Source organism: Melospiza melodia, chromosome 3 (genome assembly GCF_035770615.1).
Source record: "Melospiza melodia melodia isolate bMelMel2 chromosome 3, bMelMel2.pri, whole genome shotgun sequence".
In the NCBI taxonomy this organism is placed as follows: Eukaryota; Metazoa; Chordata; class Aves; order Passeriformes; family Passerellidae; genus Melospiza; species Melospiza melodia.
In genome coordinates, this window is record NC_086196.1 from 49,255,364 (window position 1) to 49,275,947 (window position 20,584).

At 43.5% G+C, this 20,584-nt stretch overlaps 1 protein-coding gene across 2 annotated transcripts; it reads left to right on the forward strand.

Annotated features, from left to right (window-relative positions):
• Positions 1 to 8: 8 nt before the first annotated feature.
• Positions 9 to 19,503, forward strand: URB2 (URB2 ribosome biogenesis homolog). Of its 2 annotated transcripts, XM_063151657.1 has the most exons (10): positions 9 to 89; positions 284 to 449; positions 1,675 to 1,851; positions 3,096 to 6,468; positions 7,878 to 8,038; positions 9,133 to 9,243; positions 10,154 to 10,396; positions 10,764 to 10,854; positions 12,461 to 12,600; positions 16,177 to 19,503. In XM_063151657.1, the coding sequence occupies exons 2-10, from the start codon at positions 324 to 326 to the stop codon at positions 16,372 to 16,374; spliced, it is 4,620 nt and encodes a 1,539-aa protein (XP_063007727.1). In that variant the 5' UTR covers positions 9 to 89; positions 284 to 323; the 3' UTR covers positions 16,375 to 19,503. The 2 variants fall into 2 exon arrangements, with proteins under 2 accessions (XP_063007727.1, XP_063007728.1); XM_063151658.1 differs by lacking the exon at positions 9,133 to 9,243.
• The last annotated feature ends 1,081 nt before the right edge of the window (positions 19,504 to 20,584 follow it).

Genomic DNA, 20,584 nt, shown 5'->3' on the forward strand with positions numbered 1-20,584 from the left:
GGCTTGGCGGGGACGGAGGCCGGCGGGCAGGGCCCGGCCGTACCGGGAGCGGGGAGCGGGCAGTGACAGCCCTGCGAGCGCAGGGGAAGGTGAGTGGGACCGGGGGCTGGTGGGGGAGAGGTGGGCGCTGGGGAGCGGGGCCGTGAGCGGCTGGCGGGCGGGCGGAGGCGCTCGGGCCCCGAGCGGTGCCACGTGCGGGAGTGCCGGGCGAGTGCCCGGTGCGGGGCCGCTGCCCGTCCGTCCGTCGTCCGACCGCCTTCCCCTTACTCGGCGTTTCTTCCAGACGTGGGTCTGCCGCCTCGCTGTGCCCACGTGCCGCCCCCATGGCAGCCATCTACTCCGGGATTTACCTGAAGCTCAAAAGCGCCAAGACTTCTTGGGAGGACAAACTCAAACTAGCCCGGTTCGCGTGGATTTCTCACCAGTGCGTCCTGCCTAATAAGGAGCAAGTGAGTACTTTTCACTGGCGAACAGTGATGAAAGAAGAAAATACCGATGGTGGATTACTGCTATGAATGAATCAGTTGTTAAAATCCAGATCTAGCTTCTAGCTAGCGGTTAGCACTGTAAATATAGCACTGGTTTAGGATTGTGATCAGCTTTTGATTTCTTTGTCGTTACAGGAAATATTTTTATAACAACATATTGCAGGTGGCCTCAGCACAAAGCCCTGCATTCGTGCAGGATGGAAGAATCTTTCTTTAAGAGAGGGTAGTGCCTGTGTTCTGTCTCCCAGAGAGATGAGAAATCATCATCTTTCAAATAGTCATTGCCATTGGTTTTACGTCCAGTACAGGATGCTCTGAAGTCAGATGCTTTTGGGCATAGTTATAAACAAGAACTTGAGGATGGGAGGACAGACTGAGGCTGTGTGTGTGTTCTCTGGTGCTCAGAACTTGCTGTGCATGAGCAGAGAGCACACAGTGCATTCATGGACTGCTGCTTGGAGGGTGATTTGGCTTTCTTTTCATGGAACCCACACCGTCTCCTCAGTCTTTTGTTTTGATCCTGTTTGCTGAAGGTCTGTGCAGTGTTTCCCTGGGTTAGGGGTGTCTTGTCCTGGTCCTCCAGCCCTGGTAGTACTTTCGGGCCTAGGGTTTGCACATCTGAGGTCTGTGTTTCAGGTTCTTGTTATTTCAAACAAGAAGTTTTGAAATAACAAGTTACTTAAAATATTAAACTTAGCCATACACCACAACTTCAGTTTTAAAACAGTAATTAGTATATTTCAATCTTTTCCAGTTTGCACACATCTAAATTCCTGGGCCCGAATTTCTAGGTAGTGAATTTAAACATATGAAGAGAAGGATGTGAGTGGAATAGCAACTGTCAGAAAGTTAAAACCAGCTGATTCTCTAAGCACTGATTTAAAAGACTGCATTTGCAACCAGTATCAACTGTTAGAATTAGAATGTTGTGAGAGTAAAGATGTTCACTCCTGAAAGTTGTTTTTGGATGGTACATGCAAGCACAGGTCCAACATTTGGTATAGAGCGTAAGCTCTTAGGAATTGAAACCTTTGGGAGCAGACTTCTCTGCTCACTTAGAAGCTGTTCTGCTTGGATGTAGCACAGTTCTCAAGGTACAAATGCTATAACTATGAGGAGGTACTGCTTTTGTCCTGTTTTTGCTTGGGAGTTGTTAAAGATTTCTTGTTTTCCTTTCTGTTAACAGGTTTTACTTGATTGGGTAACCCAAGCGTTGGTTTCCAACTACAACAAGAAACATGAACTGGAGGATGAAGTTGTTGAAAAACTCTGGGCATATCTTGACAATGTTATCCATAGTAAAAGACTACAGGATCTCTTAAAGAGTGGGAAGACAGTTGGTCTCAGTTTTTCAGTTGCAGAGGTAACTATGACTGTGGATATCTGGAAAAATTCTGGATAGCAATATGTATCTCTTACAGTACTTGACTCTCCCTCACAATGTCAGATGTTGCATGAAATATGTCTTAATCTGATAGTTTGCAGGACCTGTACTGAAAGTTTCTCTAATTCTGTCCTGCAGTACATTTTGTATTTGTGCAGCACTAAGGTTAAAAATGGCAGAATTAGTGAGTGGCTGCAAAGGCGGTGAAAATGACTGGGGAAATGATCCTTTTAGTTTTGATCAGATTGAAAGGAAGCAAGAAAAGATTGTCTTTACATGTAGAAATTGAACTGTGAAGTATGAAGAATTGGTTGGATGAAATCTGGGCTTCAGAGATGTTATGCAGAAAGTGTGCCAAATTTAAAGGTGGTCTGTGTGTGAAAACCTGTCTGGATGAAGATCAGGTCAGAGATACAGGGTACCCTGAACACCAAGGACAGAGGTATAGAGGGTCCAGTGGGAAGAATTTAAGGGTCTGTTTTAGTCCATCACTGTTGCAGCTGAGGAGATGAACTATTCCCAATAAGGTGTAAGGAGACAGGTAAGGTTTTTAACAAAATAGATGTAGATTTTAAAATTGTTACTGAGTTTGTTTGCAGACATTATCTGAAGTTGAGAAAAGGGAGCGAGTGAAAAGTGGATTGAAGAAGAGAACAGCAGGGAAATACACATAAAGTTTGAGAAAAGGAAGAGAAATGCAACATAATTTCTCTAGAAATGTGTATCCCTCAAAGAGAAAAGAGAATAGTGCTTCACATTCCAGATACCAGGACTAGAAACTGTCTCGTTTTCAAATACAAAGATGATATTTAGTCATGGACATTCTTATTAAATAAACTCTGTATCAGAGCAGGGATGTGTTGTGTATATAGGTTTATTGTTGTTGGGAGTGTAATTTTGGGGACCGTTCAAGAAGGGAAGAAATTTTCCCCTACTCCATTTCTGCAGGATGAACTGTTAGGATCAAGTGTGGATAGTCTTATGCTGTTGCTAGTAGTGTGTGTGAGGGCTTCCTTACTCATCTGGTGCTGCAAACAAATGCAAGGACAGTGGAGCTTCTAGTTTGAAACCTGTGATGTGAGAGGCTCCGCAGCAGCTGTTGGCACAGCCCCCTTGCTTGCAGCCGCAGCTCACACAAGGTGTTGTTGGTTCATTATGATGGGCTTTATCTTTGTGTGCTAAATTGACTGGTTTTGGGGTTTGTTTTTGTTTCTTTTTTTCAGATCATAAACAAAAGATTATCAGAGGCCTATTCTGAGAAGACACAGCAGAACATTGGCACTGTGCTGAGCTGCTCCAGTGGCATTCTTTCTACTCCTTCACTGTCCATCATTTACACAGCAAAGTGTGAACTTCTGGTTGATCTCCTCAGCAAGCTGTCCAAGCTGGCATGTCAACAGCTGGCTTCTGATGATGCTGTGGGCTCGCAGTTGTTCAACGTCCTCCATCTTACCTTTGCTCAGTACCTGCTGATCCAGAGGCAGCAAGCCAACCCAAACCGTGTGTTTGGGCGACTGACGAGTCACTTGCTCCAGCCATGCTTGCTCTTGAGGCACTTGCTGACTGTGAGGAGCTGGACACAAGCGGATGATAACCATGTGTGTCAGCACCTGAGCAGAGAAATACGAAGCCAAATAGAGACTTTGCTGCATGCTGGGTTATTTCAGCCTGAGCTTTTCTCATCCTACAAAGAAGAGCTACTGTCAGAGCAGGAATCCCAGGGGAAGAAGAAAGGAGCTTGGAAAACTCTTTTGCTACCAGTTAACACAGTGCAGACCAAGCTGGGCAGTGACTTGTGTGAACCTGCCCTCCATGGAGCAGTTGTGGCTGGTTCGGTGTCCCTGCTGTATAAGCTCTTTCTGGACTCGTACTGTAAGGCAGAAAACTACCTTGTGTGTTTCCACATGCTCAGCAGGCTTTTTGGCTGTCTCAGGCTCTCTGACCTGCAAGAGGAGGGGAAGAGTGATTTGCTTTTCCCTGTGGACTGGAGCGTGGAACTGTTTGCTTTGGAGCAGCTTCTGAGCTTGGTGCTCAGCAATGACATCTATAATGTCGCCAGTGACCGTATCCGGCACAAGGAGGTGCAGTTTGGGTTTTACAGGAAGCTAGCACAGCTGCTGCTGACACACTCCCAAGCTTCCATCCCTGCTTGGTTCAGGTGTCTCAAACTCCTGATGTCATTAAACCACCTTATAGTAGAGCCAGACCTGGATGACTTGGTGTCGTCAGCTTGGATTGATGCAGAGGCCTCTGAGCCACGTACAAAGAAGCCTCAGGAGGTTCTCATCAGCACCATATTCCACATCTACTCCAAGCTGAGGCAGTTCCCACGGCTCTTTGAAGAGGTGCTAACAGTCATTTGCCGGCCAGCTGTTGATGAACTGAGGCCGCCTGTCTTCTCTGCTGGCCTGACAGCAAAGCTTCGTGAGTGCCTTCTTGAACTGCCACCCAACCAGATTCTGGACATTCTGTGTCTCTTCGTGGAGAAATGCCAGACCCTTATCATTCCAGCTGTTGAAGGGTCAGTTGACATGGCCTTGAAGCTGATGTCAGTGTGCTCGGTGCTGCATGCCTTTCTGTTCAACATGAGGAGCCTGGATGATGTCACTCCATCCCCTGTGGTGCTTCGCACTCAGCGTTTGATGGCAAACATACAGAAGGGAATAATTCTGCCACTGATGGAGCTGCTGCAGGCTCCTAGGAGCGAGGGAGAAAAGTCAGAGCTCTGGCTAAGAAAGGCCAGTGATGCTGCTCTCCTCCTTGTTTACACTTGGGTTGAGGTAGATGCTCTGTTTGGTGTTAGCTGCAGTAAATACGTGTCTCCAGCAGCTGAAACTGCTGTTACTGAGCCTGCTGCAAGGCACTGGGGCGTTTCAGCTTTTCTGCCTGGTGTGAAGGATCAGAGTTGGAGGAGAGTTATGGAACTTGCAAGTAGTTTTGCCTCCACTAGTAAATACTGCTTAGAACTCCTCACACTTCAGAAAGTGAAGATGATGTTAATGCAGACTGAAGCTGACCTACAGGCCTTGCAGCATGCCGCAGCTTTCATCCTGGAGTCTGGGAGATCTACCATGAGCAGAGGAGAATCTGAACCGTGGGATGGAGATATCAGTGCAATAACTGAGCTTAGCTACCCCACAGCACACTGGCACCTCATCATGTCCAACCTGACCATCCTGTTGCCATATATTTCCTTAAAAGATGTTGAGTACATTGCAAAGGTGCTTCTAGAAACGTTGATGTTGGCTGAAGCTCAGGAAGCTGCCACGGATCAGGAGCCTTCCATCAGCATTGCAAAGATATCGCTTGGTTTCATCCACAGCTCTCTTCTACCAGAAATGAGGGTCCTGCACTGTGCTTTTCTGACCCATCTTATTTATCAGTTTGCTGTGGTGCTGCCCACTGCTACCAGGGATTCAGTAGATCTGCCACTGCAGCAGCTGTCTGTGACCAATATTCCTTGGCATGAAGAAATTATGGCTTCTTGCAAAACTGTTGACCCATTGGAAGTACCATCAGAAAACAAAGTGCAGAAGGATGAGCTGAGCTTGTCTTGGAAAACACTGGAGAAAGTTGCCCAATGTATAGTATTGTTAGCAAAAAATGGCTGCCCTGTCATCCTGAAAGAACGTCAGCTACAAAGATGCCTGGATTTACTAGAAATTGTTTCTCTCCTGAAATTAGACAGTTTTCTTCCCTCTGACTGTACTCGATGTTTTCTGGTGCTGCTGTCCCTGCTAGTTAATACCAGGGCTAGTGTCTCTTGCAGCAAATTGTTATTGCTGAAGGTTTTAAGTACTTGCCTCCACCTCCTGAGGTGCCTGCAAGCTGGCAGGAACTCCAGCTCTGTTCTTAAGGTGTTACATGCCAGTGATGTTCTTGAGGCTGTCATGACCTCCCAGCTTACAGCTTGCAAATTCTTCACTGATGTCTTGACTGGTCCTGATTGGGCACAATATGTCCAGGAAGCCCAAGAGTTTTTGGAAAACTTTCTTCAGATGATTATTGAAAGAAGACAAAGTGTGAAGCTCAACTTGGAAAAGTTCATGTCTTTCCTGGTGAGCTGCAGGCCAGACACAGGTGCAGCCAAAAGCATAGACTGGAAAAACTGGAATCCTGCAGCTGAGCAGTTGCTGCTCACAGCATTCACCACACTCTGTCATGTTGTCACACTGCACCTCCAGCAGCTGCCAGAAAAGAAGCTGCATTCTGTGGATGTGTTTTGTGCTCTGTTGGAACCAGTGGTTCTGCAGATGGTCAGAACTGTTGAACACGGGCTTCAGAGTAGCACCCCAAACCAGCCTTTGCCTGTGGCATTCATACCATCTGTCACTACTCTCCTCAAAGCAGATCTGAGCCATCCTGTCAAGAAGGACTGGCAGAAGGAGCCCAGTGGATTTTTGAAGAGGCCCCGTGTTAAACTGTACCAAGAGTTTTACTCTCAGATACTGAAAGAGCTGCCCTGTGCAGGGAGCAATCTGCAGTTCCTTCAGCTTGCATTGCAGTTCCTGACTGTCTTCTGCTCTGTGCCAGAGCTGTGTCCTGAAAGAGAAACTGGACTCATGGTTGTTTTTGCTATAAAAAAGCTTCTGTCTGGTATGAAAACTCTTTCTCCATATCCTTTGCTAATTTTGTGAGTTAAAAGCCATTTAGCAAAGCATACAGTTTCTTTAAAAGTCTGCATTTGTTTACTTGTGTTAAAACAGCAGGCTATCCTTTTTTAAATGCATAACAGGAAAATTTTCTAGGAGGCAATATTGTAGTACCTGGACCACAGCCACCATCTAGTGTGGCAATGAACTTCTGATAGATGTTAACATCTTTAAATAAAGTTGAGGTCCTGAGTTACTCATCCTTGGTAGAACATTTTGAAAGTACCTGGAACATGGTAATACTACTGGAGGTAGGGCTGAAGTGCAGTGTCCTGCTTGTGTAATTGTTGTAGTAGGCACCAGTGAAGCAGCTGATCTGCACCAGGCCAGATCTTAGAGTAAAATACTCATCTGCTTTTGTATCTGGTAGGTGAATTTATAGAGCAGTGGAAGTTACCTAACTGTTGTGGATGATGAACACCATGTGGTAATTCTGATAAATTCTGTGGGATATTGGCAGGTTGGTTCCTTTATCCTCACCAAATAAAAAGCCAAGGCTGGAAATTACGTGAAAACCCTCTGCTGGCAGCTGTGTGACCTAATGGCTCCTTTACATTGTCTCATTCAGAGAGATGAACACAGAGCCGGAATAACTGTTCTCTTTGACTTCCTCAGACTGCTGGAATTTGTCAGACTTATTGCTGGCATGCTCTGGTGCAGTGATCTCCAAACATTTCTGATTGCACACACCCATCATTTAAAAAACCTAAGAAATTGAACTCACAGCCTGAATATAAGTTACTTATAAATTATACATGTGCTACTCCGGTATGTATACTGTAAAGCACACATACAGAAAATGTTTCAAAAGCATGAGATAAAGGTGAAGTAAAATCTATTTAAAATATCTTTTTGTATTAAAGATATTTTACTTATAATTCCCATACCCCAATAAATTGTCATGTGCACACCCTGGGGTGTGCACACCCTGCTTTGGAGACTACTGTTCAAGTGAAGTCCAGTTGTGATCTCAGTGTTTGTATTGCCATTAAGTAGTCATAGAAAAAGCTTTATGCTTTTATAATTTGTGATGGATCTGTGGCCACCATTTGTAGAAAAGACCTGTGGCTTGTTTAGCCTGCTCCCTTGGCTTGTGCAGCTGCTTTGGTGTTGTCTTTCTGTATTACTGAAGAGTTTCTATTGGTATGATGACTGCTCTGAACCTGAGGGTAGGATATACTTGAGATCATCAACTTATTGCACTAGTGGGGAGAAAGGTAAAGTATCAAGCCCTCTATGTATTTGAGTGTTATAAAGGTACCCCCAGAACTGTTTTATTTTCAGTTTGCCCTATTCTTACCTGTGGAAGTCCTTCTCTTGGGAATTGATTGCTTTTGTCTCTTGAATATGCAGGTCCTGCAATTACAACCCAGGTGATCCGAAGTATGGAGATGGAGCTGACAGAGGTGCTGGTCCAGGTGCTGGGAAACTGCTCTGACGAGGAGTTCTACGCTATAATGAGGCTGGTGCTGCAGGGACTGGAAGTGAGGAATATTTGGCAGCAGAAGGCTAAAGTAAGGCATGAGTTTAATGTGTTGTCGACTTCCTTCTGCAGTCTGCTGTATCTTGAAAAAAAGGTTGTTGGCTGAATGAGATTTGTAAATATTTTTTTTGTTCTTCCTGCTTTATGTTCAGTAATCAGGTCAAATTAATTTACATGGATAAGGGCTTTCTGACTGTGTTATGTTCTGTATATAAATTGAGAGGTGGAAAGATCATGGAAACCTACTCAAAAAACTTTTTGTCTGTCGTAAGGACTCAGCAGTCTCGAGTCCATGTATTGTCAATAGAAATCACACAGCTGTGGTCTTACAGGCCATGCTGAAAGCTCTTTCCTACTTGCTGCTCAGAGCTCCTGCACAACAGATACCAGCAGTCAGTGTTTGTCTGTGGCTCTTTTGTACAAGGTTAAGGGCACTTTTAGAAGTGCTGGCATTTTTAAGTAAAACCAAAACTGCACCTGTGCTTTTGGTACTTGTTGCTCTAAAGACTACTCAGCAATACCCAGGTAGCACTTAGTATCTTTAAATTATGTGCCCTTCTTCAGAGCAGCTTAAGCACCAGTGCTGATGTGTGGAACACTTGGCAAAAAAAGTCTGCTGTATGCTTCATAGAAAACCCACTGATTGGAGAATGGCCTGAACTGCACAGAGAATTCCTGCCACCTGAATGTAGCTTGCAATATGCTTCTTGTATTAGTCTGTATAAACAACTAGCAATTAAAAAAACCCTGCTGCCAAAAGCAGCACTCTTAATTTATAGTGTACCGATATCCTTGTATTGCCTCTGCTTCCCTCTGTTACCTAGTGGCAGTTGTATGAGGGGGCTTTCCTTCTCAAAAGTCATGTAAGCTTTTTTGTACAGTAAGTTGATTGTGAAGCAAATGTGGCATAAAGTACATTTGGGTCAGCGCTGCTGAGTGCATTCAATTCTGTTGAGCTGCTGCTTTCTTCACAATTTCCAAAGAGAGGTATTGGTGGGAGGCCTTTCATGTGTCAGGGCTCTGGTAATGCTCAGAAGTGCCACTGACCTTGAAAGAGCTTTTCTGTACTTGAAAGGAGCCAGTGTGCCTTGTACCCCTGACTGATGATCCCTCTGCTTTCTGCAGGAAGTATTGTCAGCTGTTACGCTAACCAAATTGTTGCTCAGCTGCCCATTAAGTGGAGACAAAGGGAAAGCTTTTTGGTTTGCCAGCCCACAGATAATCACAGCTTTAGCTGTAAGTATCTCTTTATTGTAACTTCATTACCTACCCCTCCTGTCTCTTAGACTCTCTAGTAGATACAGCTAAAGTGCACAGAGGCACACAGGAACAAAAACTAAACACATCCATGCCAGATTCATCTGAACGTTTTTGTGTAGACCCTTTTTCTCCTCCTTCCTCAAGTAAATCTCCTGTGAGTGCAGTGTGCAGGTCATCCATTTCTTATGCACAGTAATTTTATGGAACTCCACTGTAATATGGTGCTTGGGAGAAACTTGTCAGACTGAAGAGTAGAGTCTGTCTCCTATCCTTCCTGCTGTCCAAAGGAAAAGATAACCATCAGCCATGTGTTGCAGCCGAAGCCAACAGCAGCAAAACAAAACAAATGCTTATAGAAAAAAGTAATTATATAAATTCACTGAATTATGAAAAGGAAACTTAAATGAAACTAATCAAGCCAAATCAAACCTGCCCCTCGTTTGTACAGCATATAAAGCTAGTGATGTAGGTTTTTCTTCTCTTGGGATGATATCTCTAGGCAAGAATTTATCAGCAGCTGGTTCTGCAGTGCCTGGGAATCATAAGCTTGCAGTTTCTGCCCCTTCTGATAGGTCTGCATGCGTGTGAAGGAGTGAGCTGCATCATTGGATTCGTGCGAAAGGTGCAAAGAGGTGCTGGCTTTCAGGAGGCTGGGGAATAGTTGTCATTCCAGTTATGCTCACAGCAGTGTTTGTTTGAAATGCATCATATGCATGCTCACCCAGGGCACAAGTGCATGAAAATGGCTCAGGTGCAGGAGTCTCCCTGCCAGTCCAGCTAGCACAGGTCTAGTTCCACTGACTCCAGTCAGGGTTAGGGTTCTCTGGTGTTCCAACTAATGATAAGTGGCTAATGCATTTCTCATTGTCTGTTTCCTGTCTTGTAGCTGCAAACCAAAGAGGCCTGTCAGGACCAGGCACTGATTTCCATCATAGCTATACCTATTCTAGAGACTGTAGCAGCTCTGCTAAGGCAGGGAGAAGGGATTCTTGTGAATCCACATCACGTTTCATTGGCATTCAGCATTCTTCTAACAGTTCCTCTGGATCATCTGAAGACAGAAGACTATCATGGTGTCTTCCTGGGGGTCCATGAAGTGCTCTTCTCTATTGTGCAGTGTCATCCAAAGGTATATCTGTGATTGGGTGGGAGAAGGGGAAAGATTTGAAAGAGAAAATGTATTAGTGATAGACTTCTTTTAATATTATTTTGAAATATTTTGTCTTGACAATAGGAAAGTGCATTGTACTGCTTGTCATTTAAAAGGCTGGGGATCTGAAAATCACATAATTTCAGTTGCTCTCCTGCTTTGCTTGTGCCTGCACTGTTGTTCTTTGGCAGTGGATTGCTTATGATTTAGGAGAAAATGTTTCCTTTTTCTGTGATTGATTCTAGAAGGACAAATGGCTCAGGGTGCAGAATGAAAAGATAGTTTCTACCCTCTCCACTCCCTCTACTATGTATTCTCACATGTTTTTGTTTCATGTGTTTTTCAGGTGCTGTTGAAAGCAGCACCATCCTTTCTGAGCAGTTTCCATCGTCTGGTTGTTTCTGTCATGCATGAGGGGCGTCAGAAAGGAGACAGAGGTACCATATCTTCTCCACCTTTGCTTTATATATATATATACACTTTAGAAGGGGAGATGCTGAGCAGGACAAAGTCCTCAAAACCTAGCTGTGGCATTGAAACTGTCATTTCTACCTGTCCTTTATGAAAAACTGGGGTTTTATGAAAAAATGATCTTTGTGGTTGTGGGTTTAGGAAGATAACTGGGGCTCCTGGAGTGCTGCGTGCAGACAGCATTGCTTTTGGTGAATAAGTTATTCTTCACTGACTGGCTGGCAAGCAGACAGGAAGCAGTAAGGCTTACTGTGCTCAATTTCTGCTTTTCCTATCAACCCCTGTGTCTGCAAGCATGGTGGCTGTGAGCTCCAGTGATTCATGCTAATATGTGTCAGTTATAATCCCAAATGGATGCTACTAAATGAAATTTTTTGAGATCGGAACTATGTGTACTACAGAGCTGAGTTGTCACCATTGTATGCTAAGTATAAGAACTCTGTGTGTATTTGAAGCATTAATTTGGATTAGATTATGTATCTGTATGGCCAAGGATTTTGAAATAAGGGTAATTAAATATCCTAAAAGGAAGGGGGAAAAACAGACTTATTACTGGAAGTTATTAAAGAGTTTACATAGTCAAAGTAGACAAGTCAGAAATGTCCACAATGATTAAGATGGTCAGGACACAGATACTCTGTCATTAATAGTGGAGTTTTGAGACAAGTTGACTTCATGGCCTGAAACTGATTGTATCCCAGCTTTTTGCTGATGTCCTACAACCTGTGCCATGTTCAGATTTATCTCAGCTGATGTGTTGCCCACAACTGTGGGCAAATATAAGTGTATGTATTCATTGTAGAGGAATATATTAGCTGAGGCTCAGTGATAGAGGAAAAGGTATGTTAAACTGGTTCCAGATTTGGAGAATTTTCTTGCTTTTGCAATGTATTTGCATAAGGCAATCATCCCATGAAGCTTACAGGTACATGGCATCCTCATGTTGAAAATGATGCTGTTTATCTTTGCAGAATTGTTCTGGTTTTGTAACAGATAACATGGAAGTAATTTCTGGATTTCCCTTCTCCCTTGTTTGTACTAGCTCTCTTCATTCTCTGCCTACTGAGTTAATTCTCAGCTGATCTCAGCAGTCTCACTTTAGATACCTCCAGTGATGCAGCTTTTGCTGCTATATTCCACATAATAGAACTCATCAAAGAGCTTTCTTACTATGCTGTTTCTAAGAAACATCTTCTGATTTTCTCTAGGCAGGGAATACAATTTTCTTGTCTCCTCATTCTCTCCTCCACAGTGCTGGTTGGGACTGAATTGTGGAAGGGACTGCAACTGCCGTTGTGAGCACTTCAACATCTATAACAAGTAATTTTTGTCTTGCAGTGCACATGAAATTGGAATCAGTATGCTCTTACAAAGTAGCCACTCTAGGAGATGTATTTTGTGTGTTGTGGGGGGCCTCTAGCTGTGGTTTGATAAGAAAAGATGATAAAATAGGCAAGCTGTCCTTGGCCTCATATTGTTCAAGGATCATGGAAAATGGAATGATTCTTTGGGTTTTTTTTCCTAATGTTTTTAAGCCTCAAATGCCAAGCTGCATCTCAATTTGTGTTTTAGGCAACATGGATGAGTTTGAAATGATACTGAAATGTGCACATTTGGTGGAACGGATGTATACTTACATTGCTGCAGAAATGGAGGACTTCACTGTGTTTTCTGCCTTCATTGTGGCTCACTATGTGACTGAATTGCAGAAGGTATGTTCTCATCCATCTTGAAAGTGCCATGGTATTGTGCTAGCTCTGGAGTTTCTGTTCCAAAGGCAACTCTGTTAAATTCTGTAAAATTTGTGAAGTTACAGCTGTTATACCTCACAGAGATGCAGGCTTGATCCAGGCTTTTGTATTATGCAAGAGTTCTTGAGAATCTTTCTTACCAAACTCCTGGAAATTTTTCTGAAGGTATGGGCTGTGGTTTTTTTCTTTTAAGGTAAAACCATACAGTGCCCAGGTACAAAGCTGTTTTGCTTTAGTGCCATGTTGGGTGTTGCATTTCTTCATAGAATCATAGAATGGTTTGGGTTAAAAGGTTGAAAGATAACCTTGAAAGGTCATCTAGTCAAGCTTCTCTACAATGAGCAGGGACATCTTGAAATAGATCATAGCTGCATCCAACTTGGCCTTGAATGTTTCCTGGGGTGAGATATCCACCACCTCTCTGGACAACATGTTCCAGAGTTTTGGCACTATCACTGTTAAAAATGTCTTCCTTATACATCTGGTAGTTAAGTTTATCTCCCAAATAGTCTCCAGGACTGATAGCAGTTAAATCTGGCAAAGTAATGGTGGAAGATTCTCCTGGAAAGAATCTTTTAATATGGTGTAAATGATTAAATGAATTAAAAAAATGTTGCCCAGGCAAGAATTGCTGGCTTTTCAATAATTCTCGTTCTGTACCAAAGATATCATTGTGATCCTTAGTGAAAGCAACCACTTCTACTCTTATGGATGCCAGAGCCAGATCAGTATTTTCTCTCACCCAGAGGTAACTTTAGCTTGTCAGTTTCTTTAGCCTAATAGATGTAGATTTCACCAGGGTTTGAATGCTGCTTGTGGTACAAGTACCTGCAAACTGATTATTTGTGGTTCTGGCCCGGGGAATGGGCTGAAATACAGAAAGGAAATGTAGCCTTTTCTCTCACAAAAAGAAAATCCTAACTGGTGCTGTGTTTCTGAAGGATTGTGGTGTAACCAGTGTAACTAACTGTGAAGATTATTACAGAGGTTAGTTGGTCATTGTTTACGTAGTGAATGTAGTAGTTCAGCAAAGGGAAAATTGCTGTTAAGACAGCTTCTGTTCCCTTTAGCCATCTGTGAATCTGTAATCTGGTCATCACTGAATAAAAGCCTGACTTGAATTGTCAAACGACCTTTTTAAGTTGAAAGGACACTTGTCTCAGTATTAGCAGGAGTACACAGTCTCATGAGACAGCTAGGAAAGTTTTGTGCAAGATGTTCACTGGGAAATGGAAAGTGATGGATGATAGCTGAAACCACAGATCAGTAATGTATGCATGGAACCTTTGGGTGTGGAAGGGGAAATTGGTGTAGTGAGCCTCTAGACACTGTGGCAAAGGAGTGTTTTCTGTCTGACAGAATAGATAGATCACATGTAGGTGATGATTTATTTGCTCATTAGACTGCTGAGAATTGATGGATATCAGAGGAAAGAGGGCCCTCAGATGCCTGTCTTAAATGGGGCATGTACACATCTTTCCTGTTGCTCTGCAGAGGGAGAGAAAAGCTCTTTTAACCATTCATCTCTTCCGAGTCAGGATCAGTGGCTTTCTCCCTGTGATATGAAGACTCCGCGTGTCCATCAAAGATAACTGAGAAAAACATGTTAGTAGATATAAGTCTTTCTGTAGGCATCTGCACACTTACTGGAACCCTTTTTAAGGGTCTGTGAACTAGAGCTGATGAAAGCTACTGGCCTAAGCAGTCACTTACCCCTAAACTGGTTGTGTAACAGTCCCTCAGTCCTCCCTCTTTATACCATGAATTATTTTGTATTAATCTAGAAAGATTCCTTACTGGAGTGGGTGGCATCTCTTTCATACTGTTGGCAGTCCTCTCTGCTTGTTGCCTGTGAGCTGTTGCTTAATTCAGCAATAGTGGAATACCTCTTCACACATTTAATGTCTCACATCAAGAACTCTGTAATGCTTGACAAATGGGTTGTGCTAACTGTATAGACCGTAAACCACTTACAAGTATAATTAACTGCCAGCCAGTAGTGGCAGCTGTTTAAATCTTTGGCTCTGCTTCCCATGGTGTTACTGGTGTTTATAGGAAACTGCAAAGCAAGAATGGCCCAAGTAAGGCTTGGGTCCAGATGAATTTGTGATGTGAGGGATGCAGTTCCATTAACTGCAGCTCTGAGATAGCTGCTTATCCCAAGTGGGCCATCTGGTCCATATTGTCAATAGCTGTGGGTTTTCCTGTCCTTGTTCTCTGCAGTCATTCCTCTACTCTAGGAAGGGAGAACCCAGCCCAGTGCATTCACTGGGAGCTGTGATGCTCAGCTGTTCTCCAACTGTATTGTGCAGTGTAGGGAGAAATAGCATCTGTTGTAAACAAACCAATTGATCAACTGACAGGGAAGGGAAAAATTACAACCCCTTGCACATGTAAACTATTTAGGGTCACAGATCTAAAAGAAATTTTATGTGCCTTAATGCCTGCTATATGTTTTTCCCTGCTATGTTAGTGGATCTAACAAAACATATTATCTGTTCCACATTTAGGGCAGAAAGAGAGCGGGAGCCTGTCACAGTGATGAGGAGTGCACTTCATTAGCAGAAAGTTTATTAGTTGCCTAAGGAAGAAAGAGGCCTGAATTTTAATGACGGCTTTTTATGTGATTTTCATTATGCCTGGAGTGCAGAGGCTCACATCTGAAGGCATAAAGCTAATTTTGGGATTCAGCAAAGATAAGACATGGTGCTGCAGCAAAAATAATGCAATGATGCCAGAGGCCACTACTGTCTTGGGCAGTGAAGTATTTAGCAAGTGATTTGTGGGCACAGGACAAATTTCAATTAGCCTAGAGCAGCAGAGGGCTCTGGAGTCAGTGCTGATGTTTCTGGTTGTTAGTGGCAGTTCTACTGGTTGTGGGGTTTAGCAGAGGTAATGTCAGGAGCAGGGTGCTGAGTCCTGACTCATTTCTTGTATTCCTCCAACTTTCTGCATGACTTCAGGCAAGGTACCTGATTCTTGGTGTTAAAACAGATTAAGGAAATGTACATTTCTGAGATTTTTGAAGGCTTCTTCTATAAAGGTGTGCACATTGAAGTACTCAGAAAAATATTGTTAGATAAATACGAAATTGTTAAGTGATAAGTCAAAATTGTTTCTACACAATGTAAATGAAGTGCTCATTTGAAACTGACATAATAGCATACAGCTATACAAGACATACAGAATCTACTGAAATGTGTAATCCAAGGCAAGTATTTTAGGGTTTTTTAATTAGAGTTGTTGTGCTGAGGAGTGTCCATGTGATTCCAGGATGATTAGTGTCTTTGCCACCTCAGCAATGTGTATAGTACTCCAGTGGATTTTGCTGCAAGAGTGCTTGTTTTGCAGAACATGTTTGCAAAATTCAGGAAAATGCTGCAGTCAAGTCAAAATCTTGGATTTTATCTAATGGGCTGTTCCAGATGGTCTCATGCAAAGGATAATGTTGTCAGCATTTAATGTATACTGACTGTGGAACTGGTATTGTGTTGCCTTTCTGTCTTCAAGTTTAAGGCAATTTTGTTCTTCTTGCAGGTGACTTTGCATCCAGCTGTGAAGACACATCTCACAGAGGGAATATATCACATCCTTGACCTTTGCATTGAACGGGACATCAAGTTCTTAAATGCATCTCTCCCAGCAGGTGTGAGGCAGGTCTTCAAGGATCTGTATAATGATTACAACCACTACCACAAAGCAAAAAAGCAGGGGGAGGAAAAGTACACTGCGTGATGAATCCTGCCTGGCGCTGCGTGATCAGTTATGAATTGTTCTTGCAGTGCTCAGACGATGCTGGATTGCTGTTTGGCTTGGGATAAAGACTAAGATTGAACTTGAGGAGGGTCCTAAACATGGATTGCATTTATCCCTATACAGCCAGCCTTCATAATGGGGAAAAAGGGAACTGGGGAGGGAGGGAGGATGGATGTGCTGTGCTGTTGGTTCTGGTCCTGCATTGTGCCACAAATGGCAGAAATGCTGTGCCTCTGCTGGCCCCTGGTGAACGCTGTGGGAGCCTTGGGGAGCTCACTGCAATTTGGCAGCAGATGTCAGGCTTCAGGCTTTGGCACGTCATGGTGCTTTCCTGTGGAAGCAATAGTCTGGTCTAAAAGCCATTGAGGGCTAAAACCCCTGCTTTTGCTTACATGGTAAGCACAATTAAAGCAGTTCAAGTGCTTAATTTTGTACCCTGTTATTTTACATTTTGTAACTGAAGAACTTTGTCAGTGTCACACGGCCGTACAGTAGGTTACTGAGCAAACCTGCCGAAGTAAAAGTAAAAAATTTGGAAGATTATATCTCTTTGCTTGATTGGTTTTGTTGTCCAGCCATCCCTGGGCAGCCTGGTCTGACCTATTGAATTTCCTTCCCAACTGTATTATCCTGTGATCTCATGATAATCAAAAAGGCTGACTACCTGGAGCTCTGTTCAATTTACTGTCATTAAGCAGTTACACTTAGTCATCTGAGCTGTGGTCACTCTCTGCTTAGCTTGTGACAGATGTTAATTACCACTGTTACTATCTGAGACTCTTCTTGGTCTAAGCTGAGCCTTGTTGCTTTCTATTCACTATAGGTTGAGAGTAAGCCCTCGACTTCTTGCATGTCAGCTCAGCTTCTGACAGGAATCTTTATCAAGTTTTATCAAATAACTCTCTTTCATTGGCTAAATGACAGAAGTTAATTTTTTTTTTAATGATACATACTAAGATCTAATTTTTATGTGCACGGTAAAACAGTCTTCACATGTACATGTAGGTAGTAGAAAGAACTCAATACTCATACGATTATTTACTTTAATCTATAAATAGGGTGTGGACAGAGGGAGACTGGAATGTGGCTTAGCACTTTTCTGGGTCCATCTGCCTCACAGCAAGGTCCAAAGGATGAAGTTTGTCTGGGCCAAAAGACTCCGTGTGGCTCAGGTGAGGGAGGTGACCAGGGCTTGCTAAACTTCATCCTTTGGATTGGGGATGACCCTCCTCTCATCCTGGAAAAGCATCTTGGAGGGCTTTGGTACTGTGGAAGCGATGTTCAGAAGTAATAGGGCTGTGTTATTAACACTTTTTCAGTCCCCAATGCAAACCACAGTGGCATATAAGCTGCCATGCAGCAAGTTAACTCTGTCCAAGCTGGATCCTGTGCGCCACTGGGCCACTTCTGTATTTTATTTTGTGTGGGCCTGCAATGGGAAGGGGAATTACTTCTGCCCCACCAGGAAGTGGGGCATAAGTGACAGAAGGGAATCATCTAGGAGCTGGGGGCATCCAAAGAGGCACCAAAGAGGGGAGGTCTCTGGGGTGGAGACCTTAATACACTGGAAATCGAAGGAAGGTTTTGAGCACTGGGAGAAGATGTGGAAAGAACAGCAGAAAAGAAGAGAGCTGGGTTTGGAGCGGGGGAGGAAGGAAGGGAGGGAGGAAGGAAGTGAGGTAGCATCTCTGGCGTGCGAGTGTCAGGGCTCCCCTGGTGCAGCCATATGGTGCAAGCCACACACACAGCTCAAACGCTTCTGAGTGCAGACCACAGTAAATAACACTAGCCAGAGGGGGTAAACTAGTTGAGTTGAGATCAGTTGTGTTTCATTAATACTAACTTTTAAATTATTACAAATTTTAACCTCTTGGTTTGGAAGCGAAAATATGTAACTGACTTAGATGTACAGGGGTGATGGAATTAACAAACCCCCACTGTCAAAAGGGCACAGTGCTTGGATGAATGAAAATCTGAAATCCTGCCACAATTAAACCTTTATTTCACACACCCCGTGCAACTGCCACTTACCCCACAGCCCCCCTCCTTCTCCATGCCAAGCAGTGGAGTTCTGAAGCACAAAGCAGCGTTTCTGTGTAGAAGTGGCAAAGGGGTTAAAAGGAAGGCTGTCTTTCACTTGCTAAGCCCAGGTCTTTGTCCAAGAACTGCTCCGGATTTTTTTTTAGCTAGAATAAATTAAATCACTGGCAGAGGACCACCTGCTGAGAAAGCAGGCTTTGTGCTTCCGAGCGCATTCCCACGTGGGTGCAGTTTCCTCTGTTGTCACACGATGGGGCCATCCTGCAAGGGTACAAAGCACCGCCTGAAATCACTTTTGGAGCCCTTCCTCCCAGGCTGGGTTAGTTTGCGGGCTCTGAGCAAAGGGAAGGTAAAGGGTGTGGAAGAAACACCGTCTCGGGTAAAAGCCAGGAATCACAATTTGCTTTGTGCACGTGAATGTCCAGGCCTTACAGGCTTCTGCAACACATATTCTTGGCCAGGTTTCCAATTGTTGATGCAGCACATCTCTTCTTTTCTTGCTGCAGCATGGACAGAAATTCCTCCTGTAGGCAGAACTCGGAGGCTGGGATCTCAGGGTCCTGCTGGCTGTGCCGCTGGCTCAGCCTGTGACTCTGTGTGCAGTGTTTTTCCTGGTGCATGGGCAGTGCCCAAGTCTGCTGTGCCAAAACTGGCTCAAATAGCAAGAAACAGGAAAGGCAAGAACAGTCACAACCAACAAAAATCATGCTGGGTTTATTTACCCCTTATTTTTGTGTAGCTGCTGTGAAAATCAGCTGATTTTTCTACTTGCCTGGCGGTGGGGCTTAATACTTGATTTACCTTGAAATTGTGGATAGAAATGTCAAAAAAGATGATGGTTTAAGATGTTAGAAGTTGTGTTACTTGTTCAAAAATTGTTTTTCCTGATCATATCTTTTTGGAAGAGACTATGTACTGAGTACTTTCCTTTAAGCTTGAAATGAATCAGTAGCTTCCTATTTGTTTACTTGATGCAGTTCCAGAGCTTCTGGATAACAGAAGGCTCCTTCCAAAGCCACCTTTGTGGGTTAAAGCATAATAATATGAATAAAGGAGTACTTTGAGAGATTTCTACACCATTATTACCGAACCATTAAATGTTTCCAGTGACACAGTTTGCTGATGATACTGAACTGAGTGGGGAAGTGAACACTTGGGACAGGAGAGCCAAGTTGCAAGAAGACCTGGATTGGCTGGAAGGCTGGGCTAACAAAACCTTGTGAAGTTCAACAAAGACAAACATAGGGTCTTGGACTTGGGAAAACATAATCCAAGAGTCCAGCCCAGGCTGGGATCTGCCCTTGTGGGGAGAAGCAGAGGGAAGAAGTCAGCAATCCCATCAACAAGGGCATCACCAGCAGAGGAAAGAAGTGGTTATCCCACTCTATTCAGTGCTTGTCAGGCCACATTGGGAATAATGAGATCAATTTCATTCCCCACTATGCAAAAGAGATGGAGACAGGCTGGAGAAGGTCCAGGGAAGGGCTACAATAATGATCAAAGGACAGGGAAGCTTTCCATGGGAGGAAAGGTTGAGACAACTGGGTTTGTTTAGCCTTGAGAAGATAAGGTTTAGAGGGAGACCTTATCTCTGTGCTCCTGTATTTAAAGGGTGTCTACAAAGGAGATGAAAACTCTCTTTTTGCAAGGAATCACATGGAGAACACAAAGGGTAATGGTAAAACTGGGGACATTCCAATTCGATGCAAGAGGAAATTTTTTCAGAGAGAACAATTGGCCATTGGAATAATCTCCCTGGGGAAATGGTGGATTCCTCAACTTAGAACAATTTTTTTTTCCAGCTAAATGAATGCTTGATTTTTTTTCAATGAGAAACATGCATTGTAGGCAGTACTGACATTTGCTGCTGAATGATCAGTGATGTATTCTGCAAGCAGTCAAAATTTCCAGAAAGGAAGGCTCCTCCTATTGTACCTACCCAGTAATATTTATGTTACAGACAAGGGGAAGTGAAACCTGACTTGCTATGGAGCAGTACTGATTTGTATTCACGTATCTTTTTTTAAAAATATGAAAGTTTTTAGATTTTTTTGTAAATTGACTTTAAAATGTGGAAAAATTGGGAAAGAAAATGTGTCCCTGTGACCTTTTCAGAAGTTTTAGTCTAGGAGAGCCCTCCAGCAAACCC